The following is a 9681-nucleotide window of genomic DNA, read 5'->3' on the forward strand; positions in this document are numbered from 1 at the left end:
CATAGGTAATGCAGGTTGACAGGAGGGTATGGAGAAAGCTTGTGTGCCCTCCTCACTATGTAGCCATGTTATTTTGGAGCTAGAGAGAAAGAGTATCAGTCTTCAGGACTGGCAATCTATCAGTAAATTCATACACAATGAAAAATCTGTCATGATTATTGTGTTGTTCTTCAGAAGTAAAACAGAGCAGGGCATAGGATTTCATCCCTCTCTTCACAGAGCAGATCTGCCCTCAAAGCTAAAACACTAGAAATGCCCGCAGAAGTTGTCTCATATGTGGACTGTTAGGTATTTGGCAAAATTCAACAAGTCAAACAAAATTTTAAAAATTGCTTTATTAAGATTTCAAAGATTGGAAATGGCAGAACTGAAATGTTACAGTTATATACCTTACTGCAATAATTACATACTTTCAGAGACATGGATTGCGGGCCTGACCAGATGCTTCAAAGGATATTTTCCCCTTCAGTGTTTTCCAGGATGCTGTGACCTATTCATAGCAAAGAGGGCAATTCAGTGATGTGAAATGGGTTTTGCTTTGTTTTTCTCTAGGATCTGCTTCTGGCTCAAAAATGGCTCTGGAGGGGTCGTTCAGCTGCTGGAATGGAACAACGATCCGACTGGGGCAGGCGTGCGACTTCATCAGGGACTGTGCTAGGGGAGAAGATGAGGGAGATATGTGCAGTGAGTAAAACCAAACCCTCAGCCTACATCCTTCCTTTTCCTTCTGGGAGATGGAGGCTGAGTTGCCGTTTCCGAAAGCATAGTTATGCTTTGAATTTCAATGCCTGAAAGTTCAATACTAATAAACTAATTCAATATTATCAAAAAACCAGTATCCTGCAGAACACACACTTTTTCGCTGGATGTCTGCCTAGAAATGACCACTCAATTGACTCTTGTGCAGGCCTACATTAATATTACAGTAGATTCTCTAGTTGCTCTCTCTGCTTTATCTGATCAAAAATGCAAAGGAAATACAGTTTAAAAAGCTAGATGCCTTAAGAATTATGAAATGTGTGCTATGTACACATGCTTTCCACCAAAATGTATCACAATATCTGGCAGAAGGAGAAAACTTCTAAGGTGTGAAAAATAAGCAGTCAGGAACTTGCCTTTCTTCAGTCCCACTGAAGGTCCTTTTAACCAGCTGCAGCATCTTTGTAGTTTCTCTTGCTCTCCAGCCAGTTGGTGAAGTGACCAGTGCCCCTCTCACGTACTGTTATGTGCAGGGTTTGTTTGGTTGTTTTTCCCCCTGTGTGCAACATTAATTTGCTGTTTGTCTACAGCAGCATAGCAACTCTAGTCATGTCAGCGAAGAATTGAACAGAGAACTTGAAAATTGGAGTGTAATTAACCAGCTCTCTGTTTAGCAGAGCATCTCTCTCTGGCCATGAGAAAAAGATCTTGTGGACTATTTTCAGCTACAGGTGCTTGGAATGAGTTTTAGTCCTATCCATAAAGCACCGTCCCCCATTCCAAGTAGCCGACCGCATTGGCTTGCCTTGGTGTGTAAGAGCTTGAATTGCTGCAATGTCTGTTAGCAGTAAGTTCAGAACCTGCTCGGTTCTATGGCTGAATTCTCTGCTTTTGCTTTTATAGCATACTCAATATTGTTGGCATAAGATTTATTTCACAAAACAAAAATTGATGTAATGTTTCAGATGTCAGTTATATCTGCATGTCAGCCCAGCACAGAACATATGTCATCTTTCAGCATCTCAGTTGTCATTTTAGTCCTGAGCAACACAGATGTTTTCATCATGTTTTTCAAGCGCCACAAAATGTGGTTCAGATATATGAAGCAGGGTATGGGCTTTCCCAAGTGCTTCTGCTGCTTACACAAAAGAGCTGTCAGAAAAGATGTAGCTATGCTTGAAACTGAGGGGAGTTCTAAAACTGTCATTACCTAAAGTCTTCTATCTTTGAGCTTAAAGAGGTTTTTTCTTCCTTTCAGATGTCTTTTAGTTATGCAGGGACAGATTTTGTGCTTGTGTGTGCCTGTGTATCTTCCTTTCATTTGATTTTTGTTCCTTTCTTAGCCGAGAAAACCATTGTAAAGCCTACTGTTTGTTAACACCTTTTTACTTATTAATGGCCAAAGAAATGTCACGGTGCTTGTTCTGCCTGCAACCAATTAGTCTTTGTGGAGAGTGTAAAATCAGAGAGGGGGGACCCCTGGAGAACAGAATGTTGCTCTTTGAGTTATAATCAAATACTCTTTGCAGGAGCAAAAGATAGCTTCAAAGAGGCAGATGTGGAATTAGGTGCCAAACCATGTTGATTTGGGATCAGACATACAGATTTAACAGACTCGTAGAAGAACAGCATTGGAAATTACTTTGCAGAAGTATACTTTGGAGACATACATTAAGACTTCAGATAGTGCACTTTCTATGTCTTGGCTAGTGTATTCATGCTGATGAGTCATAACTTACTGCAAAAAAATATATATCTTTCCTCCTGAGTAGTAGAGAGAATCATGTATGTCAGGTATTTGTTATGCTACAAAACAGAGATGAAAAGCCAAATTCCCTGCTAAGACAGACCAAGAGAGCTTTGCATTGCAAAAGAGAAGAGTTTGTTTCAGTAGTTTTGTATATCTCTTTTTAGAGAACAGGATCTTGGATTTTTAATCTATTATTTCCCCCAAGATTTTCCAAGGCTGTGGTATGGAATGCAGAGGGGAAGAAATAGCATGACTCAGTCTATCCTGGGATTGCTGTTCCACCTTGCCCAAATGTTACCGGGAATAGGATTTGGAACTAATGTGTTCCACCTTTCAAATAAGTTCCTTAACCACTGGGTTATAGAGTAATTTTCACTCTCTGCCTCATTGAATGTTAATGAGAGGTTAAACAAATGGAGTTGCATTGACAGGTGAGAGAAGGAAGACTAATACATATCATGATCTGAGTGATTCAAGTTGTTTTATATGGTTGGAGAAGTGCATACACTGATCAGTTAAAAGATATATGGCAGTCAGAATAGAAAGCCGTGAAGTTTGAATTTGTGATAACATGAACAAGAAAAGCATGGATAATTAATTCTACTGGGGCCAGTTTCTTTTCCAAGCAAAAATGTGTTAGTAAACCAGCAGGTTCATTTATGTCCTAGTAATAGATACTGCCCAGCAGAATCTCCGTGCACGCAAAACAATGTAGTAGTGACCCATTGCCTTGCAGTGCTCTCTGAGGATGCCAGTCCTGTATAAACTAATCGTTTTGCTCCTTTCTTGATCAAAAGCTCTACCTCTAGCAACATATTCTAGCCTCTGGCATTTCAGATCTCCACAATGCTATCTGATATTAAAGGGTTTTTGTTTCTGAAGTAAGCTGCAATGTATTTTTCTTATTATATTATGTTTCTGATAGAATCTGGCAGACCAAGATTGGTTGTATAGTGGTAACCACTTAAAACAAACTTGCATTTAAGGTTTATAAGCTTCTTTGAACTGCTTGAGTAGACAGTCTTTTTGTCCCTTTGTCTTTCTTCCATATACATTAATAGTTCACAGATTTTTAAAGACCAAATAGCTTTTTATGCATATGTCTTTTATATTATGATGCTGATGTTTCAAATTTTAAACTGTATTTGATTGATTGAAATCAAGTTTTGTTTCAAAAGTGAGATGATAGAGAACTGGCTTCACCTTCTTCATAAATTATTTCAATTGCTTTTTTTCATGCTATCAAAGGATGAAAAATTGAGTTAAAGCTAGAGACCTCCTGAATTTAATTACCTCTAGAGCAAAATCTAAATCATTTTGAAGGCTCAAAAATATTTGGTTAAGAAAGAATAAGTTCAACACCCGTGCAGCTACTGTCTATTTCATCACTCAAAGCAGAAACTTTTACTTCTTCACAATACTCCAGTTCCTATGGATTACCCTATTCTCTGTCCTATGTTCACAAGCATCATGATCTCAGTAAAAACTAAATCTTTTGAGGTTTCTGTTAATAAAGATATACAATATGACAAGTTTCAGTGGTTCTAACTTCTGCCCTCTTGTTTACATGATTTTCTAATAAAGTCAGGGGAGATTTCCTGCATCAATGCAGTGTCTAGCACCCTGGCTAGCCCTTACTGTGCTAATATGAGCTTGAAGTACAAATATTGAAAAGTAACCTAGACAGAGAACTACTAGTCAGAGAGTTTTCTATGGAATAGTACTAAATGGAATCATAGATGTTTTATGTATACAAAGTACAAAAAAGCAGAAGAGAAAAATGTGTTCAATGCACAGGATATCTGAAAATTCATAAAAGGTTAATTTGTAGAAAAGGAATTAAACTTATTGAGAAAGTAATAGCTTCTCTTTTTATGCCTTTACTTGTTCTACAGTGAGCTCTTTCTGGCCTCCAGGCAGGGTTTGCTACTTAGATGACTCTTCCTGCTACTCTAGCTTGTTTACATCATCCTAGATAGCATACAGGCATGAAATGAATTCAGTTGGACACCAAGCCAAGCTACTTTAGTAGGAATTCAGGACACATTATAATTTGTCATATTCTTCAGCTTCCAGCCTCAGGCCACACAATAAAATATAATCAAGTTCTGTAGAGGGGTGAAACACAGGGAAGCATCTGTCTGCTTAGCAGTTCCACATTTAAAGACTGCTGAATGCATTAAGTGATTTTTAAAAGGAAGATCTTGAAAAAGCCCTTAACTTGAGTGCAGGTTTTGATCTTTTTGTAGCACATATGGAAAGGCAAAACAATGAAATACGGTCCTCTTCTCTATGTCAGGCTCCAGCTTCAAACATGGCCCAGCTAAAAAGCCACAGGTGTAAGATTTGTTTCAGAAGTATCTGTAAAATGAGTCATGATTCAGGTTCCTAGAAAATCAGATATTCCTGATGTAGACGCTGTAGCTGTGGTGCTCCCCAGTTGTGTTCTCAGGATAGACGAAGGAGTGAATGAACGAGCCCGTGACAATGAGTTGCCTTTGAGGCATTTCAGTCAGAGTCGAGGTGCTGTGACCAGATACGTAATCGAGCTGCAATTTCAGTCAGTGAATTGGATGGCATTTACACATTTTGAATGATCCAGTGTTTGGATACTGGTGCCTCAGTCTCTAGTACCTACCTTACAGATAAAAAAGCTTCAGAAAAAAAAATCTTTTGTAGTCCTGAGAAGTTCTGAGTTCAGGAGCCTGCTCTTCTCATAGAGAATCTAATGACATTGCCAGTATCATCTGAACAGAACATTCTCTTGCTACAGGAGTTTGTGATCTCTCCTACTTTTTGTAAGTCAAGAAATTTCTGCCGACTTTGACAAAGGAAGAACTGTTTTCCTAGACGTGTGTCTTTATAATATGTTTGCAGTTTTGAAATTCACTTGAAGTTTGCTTTTATCTTGCAATTTTAAACAGATCTCTTCCTTCTCTTGAAAAATAGCAGTGAAGATGAAAATTTTCTTGTGCAACATGGGGAAACAGAGATATACAATATAAAAATATAGGATAACTGGTTGTTTGAACAGATTTGAGTACATAGTGGTATAAAACCTGTGAGAATTCAAGACTATTATCATCTATTTTATGGCCGCACCTGATCATCACAGCAGCTTTTTCAATGTATCTAGAGAAAGCCCCCCTTACTGTGCCAGCATGTTCAGGGGATTTTTACAGCTAAGCCTAAGGACTTAGTTAGCTTGTATAGTGGAATAAAATGATTAATTACTTTACTTCTTTTTTGGCATTTTCAATCCATAATGCATCTCTATTAGTAAAAGGGCACCTTCTTCTCGCAAGCTAACTTCATGCAGTACCTTTTTTCTAATAAAACGCAGACTATTCCCTTTTTAGTACTGGGAAGCCCACTAGTACCTGGCAGAATTGTCAACTGCAGTTTGGGTGCACAATCTTTATTAAGAATCATTAATGACAGTGGCAGTGAAATTCACTTTATAGAGGTAGCAATTTTACATGACATTTTACAAGGCCCGTTTTCTTGTGAGGTTACAGAATCTGGCTTTATGTTGAAGAAGAACATTACAAAGGTAGCACCAGGCAATGGTGGAAAATAGGGAGGCAGTGAAGTATTGTTTAAGGCTGATGGCAGAGAGGATTTCAGGAGTTTTAAAGGAGCAGGCTGATTTGGGGCAGGATAGAGAGTGTTCACTTCTGGGGCAGTGTAAGTATGTGACTCAGTGCAAAAGGAGCAATGCTTTGCACTTTTTGTAAGAAGAACTTGCAATGTAGACATCAAATGGTATGAAGAAGGCATGAAATTGCCTGCTGCTTTGAATGGGATGGCTATCCCTTTAAAGTTGGTTCATTTATAGGCAAAAAGCTAATGTTTCTTTATTAATGGAACTGGAAGCTTGCCTAAAGTCCCAAGCCAGTGACAGAATGAGTGGGCTTCAAAACGTGAAGGCATTGCTTAAAATAAACTGTTCTCTTTTCACCCGTTCATCTCGCTAATACATGGAGATGTGAGCTGTTCCACAGGTGCAGAAACTGAAACACAAAAGGAGTCAGTGCTTACCCTGAGATTCCAGCAGCCGCCGTGTTCACAGAGAAAAGAGATCACACTGTTGAGCTGGATTGACTAGAGACCTGGACTGCAATGAATGGAAACACTCTAGGAACTTGCCTTCATCCAAGATTTCCCTCTGTGGGGAGACAGGATCAGTGGTTAAGAAAGCCATCTCCAAGCTGTAACCCCAGGGAGGTTTATATTTTTGGAGTCGTAGAGCCTGTAGTGTACGCTGAGATGTGTCCTCCTATTCTGAAGGCAGTCATGTAGTCACACTGCGGGGGTTGCTCCCCCCACCACTACCCTCCCCACGGTCAGGGGTGTGCAGGGCTCTAAATGAAAGGTCTGTGGAAATGCTGTGGTGTCAGAATAACTATTGCAGCTTCCCTTTGTGCCTCAGAGTCTCTTCCTCAGCTCATCTGTGTTGTTCTGTGTTTGTGTGATTCTCCCTCTCGCAGAAAAACTTCCGTCTGGTTTTTACTGTTCATTTGAAGAAGGGGACTGTGGCTGGATGCAACTCTCCTCTGCTTCCCATGCTTCTCCATGGCGGATTGGAAGCCCAGAGAACAACCATTTTCGTTCTCTAGAAGGTATGTGAGAGTAAGGACTCGTGTAGGGAATGAGTAGCAGAGGGCAGATAGGGTGTGCATTGGATGGGGAGAGGAGGTGAAACAGACAGCACATTTTTCTGTGTCCTGATACAGTCAGCCTACAGTGAAGCAAAAGCCATCTTTCTACTGTAAGTGCTTTGAGCAAAAGACTATCAGAATTGCTCCTAACCCTCTGTCTGGAAAGTAGAGATTGGTATCTCAAGTTTGCAAGACTCACTGTGGATATTAATCTTGACTCTTTTTAAACAGTTTTTCGTCAAATATTCATCCTTCTGCCCTTTCACTGTATTAACTTAATGTGATTTTTTTTCTTTCTGATTTTTCCATTTATTTTCCTCGTTTCTCTATTCTGCTGCATTTTTTACCTTTTCACTTCTAATTCTTTAATTCTTTTTTTTTCTTTTTTCTTTTCTGCACTATCCCTTGAGTGCCACTTCTATACGGAATTACTCTGTATTTTCTTCCCATAGCCAAATCCCAGGGGTTCATCCTTCTCTTACAAACCTTGAAGGTTTATACCTTAGGCATTGCACTACTGCTGGTTGAATTTTTGCAAAGGCATTACCTGCCGGCATAAGCTTTTTCCTAATGTAATAATATAAATCATAGGACGCATTTATTGCTTAGGCCCAGAGCAGCTAAAGGGATACAATAGTAACAGCAGAGTTGGTGCTATATAATCATACCATTGCTTTCCAAAGTTAAGTTCTGAGCTAAACAGGAGGAGTAAGGTTGTGTACCTCTCTGTGAACTGGTTTAGGTTTCAGTGGCTCAACCGACTATCCTGGAGAGCACAAAGAAACTGAAGTGTAGGTAAGCAAGAAGGAAAGCTAGAAAAAGGGCACTAGGTGGAGCTGATAATAAATTGCTTCTGATTTAGGATTTATCTATCTTGTAGAAGTGATTTTAACAAGAACCTGAATATCTAGTCTGTGAGTGTTGCTACTCATTTAAGCTGGAAGGCAGAGCTGAAACTGTGCAAATATATACCTTTCCTTCATGTGCCCTTGTTTGTCTTGCTATGCCAGATGATTGAAGGAGCAGAGAGGGTAGCTGCATTAATATTACTCTGCAGTATTTTGCCAGAGCTTTGCTTTGTGTTGATTTTTTTGTTTGTTTGTTTTGTTCTGTTTTGTGGGAGGGGGCAAGATAAAGGTTTTATTCCAAGTTACTTTTTTTGTTTATAGCAGATCCATTTTGTTACCTATTCTGCAAGGAAGATAAATCCCAAGTCATAGATGAGCAGAAGATACCTGTGGGAGGAAGGTAGCCGGACCACTTGAATATATTTTCTGAGTATGTCCCTTGGGTTTGTGAAGCTCTGTCGCAAATAAATTGAAAAGCCTTGTGCCAGCTGTTGTCCTTTTGTAATAATGGCCTAGCACAGGTTCTGGGGAGTTTTTCACAAACCCTGAACCCAGAGGTGCAAACTGCAGTTTGGTCTTCTTGCTCTGTCTTTCATCCAGGTTCTGCACTTCTTCTGAACACCAGCAAAGCATCAGCAACAGAAAACAATGTAATGACCAGCCCTGCTTTTCCTGCTCCATTGAGAAACTCCCCCTGTGAGGCAAGTGCTAGTGTTTCCTTTCTGTCTCTGCCTTACAAATTCTTTTTGTGAGTGTCTGAGTAGTTTTCAAATAAGGGCACTAGATCAGCAGTGCAGAATCCACATTATCTGATGGTTTATATATAAACTATGTGTATGTAATACCCCCATGTACAGGGGTAATATAGGGATGTCTGTTTGAAATGCCACAAAGTGAACTCTGAAAAGCATAGTGTGTCTTGTCCTCACTGTATGGGCTGTCATGATATATTAATGGTCTTCATAATTATATAATAATAATGTGCTATTGGTAAAACTACTGGTATTACATAAATGCAAAGTGAAAGAAGCTTACTGTTAAGAACAGATATTGTACTTGCAAGATCCAAGGAAGAATAGGCTGAAGAGCTGTCTCTGAGCCACACAGAAAATACAGTCTGAGCTTTCCCCTGCATGACCGGGGTTCAGGCTGCAGGTGTTCACCATGCTGCGCCAGCCAGTCCTTATGTAGGCCTTGCTCGCAGGAGTGCAGAAGCCAGCAGCAACAGGCATCAATTCATATAGAACAGAAGCAGTTCCTCATTCCTGTAGAAGGGCTACTGAGTTCATGGGGCATGAGTTTAGGCAAGTATAGCAAAGCTTGCCAGGGAACATGCAGAAGCAGTTGTTTCTGAGTAAGCTGTATTTTACGCTTAAATTGCAGCATCTGGAAAGATGCCTTGTTTACGTCGTGTTTACTGTAGACTGTAACATCAACAGTCACCCTGAAATGTCACACAAGGTCGTGGATCATGGGGCAAGTTTGGGAAAACTGATCCTAACAAAGCACAGGTTGCTTTTTGTTGTTTGAGCACTGACATTGCACCGAAGAGACAAAGAGTCAGGCCCTCTGCTCCACGGATCTTAAAATGCAGGAAGGGGGAAGAGGTATGTCAGAAAGTCCCCAAGAATTAAAATGCTTAGAAGATGGTGTTTCTTTGGCTTAGAAAGTTTGATGACAGTGAAAAATAGTTTAAGTTTTGATATATTCATATCCTCCTTCT

At 39.8% G+C, this 9681-nt stretch overlaps 1 protein-coding gene across 1 annotated transcript in view; it reads left to right on the forward strand.

The window, feature by feature from the left end:
• The window catches only part of LOC148595496 (ALK tyrosine kinase receptor-like), a gene marked incomplete at its 3' end in the record, with an annotated part of 34716 nt that extends 25282 nt beyond the window's left edge, over positions 1–9434 (forward strand). Inside the window, exons 2-5 of the mRNA XM_088520567.1 lie at positions 553–684; positions 6940–7071; positions 8559–8659; positions 9342–9434. Coding sequence (XP_088376693.1) covers positions 553–684; positions 6940–7071; positions 8559–8659; positions 9342–9434 — 458 coding nt within the window. The remainder of the gene's footprint in view (positions 1–552; positions 685–6939; positions 7072–8558; positions 8660–9341) is intronic.
• Positions 9435–9681: the final 247 nt, after the last annotated feature.

Source organism: Tinamus guttatus, unplaced genomic scaffold (assembly GCF_059628265.1).
Source record: "Tinamus guttatus ecotype Peru unplaced genomic scaffold, ASM5962826v1 Tinamus_guttatus_pri_ptg000090l, whole genome shotgun sequence".
NCBI classification, from domain to species: domain Eukaryota; kingdom Metazoa; phylum Chordata; class Aves; order Tinamiformes; family Tinamidae; genus Tinamus; species Tinamus guttatus.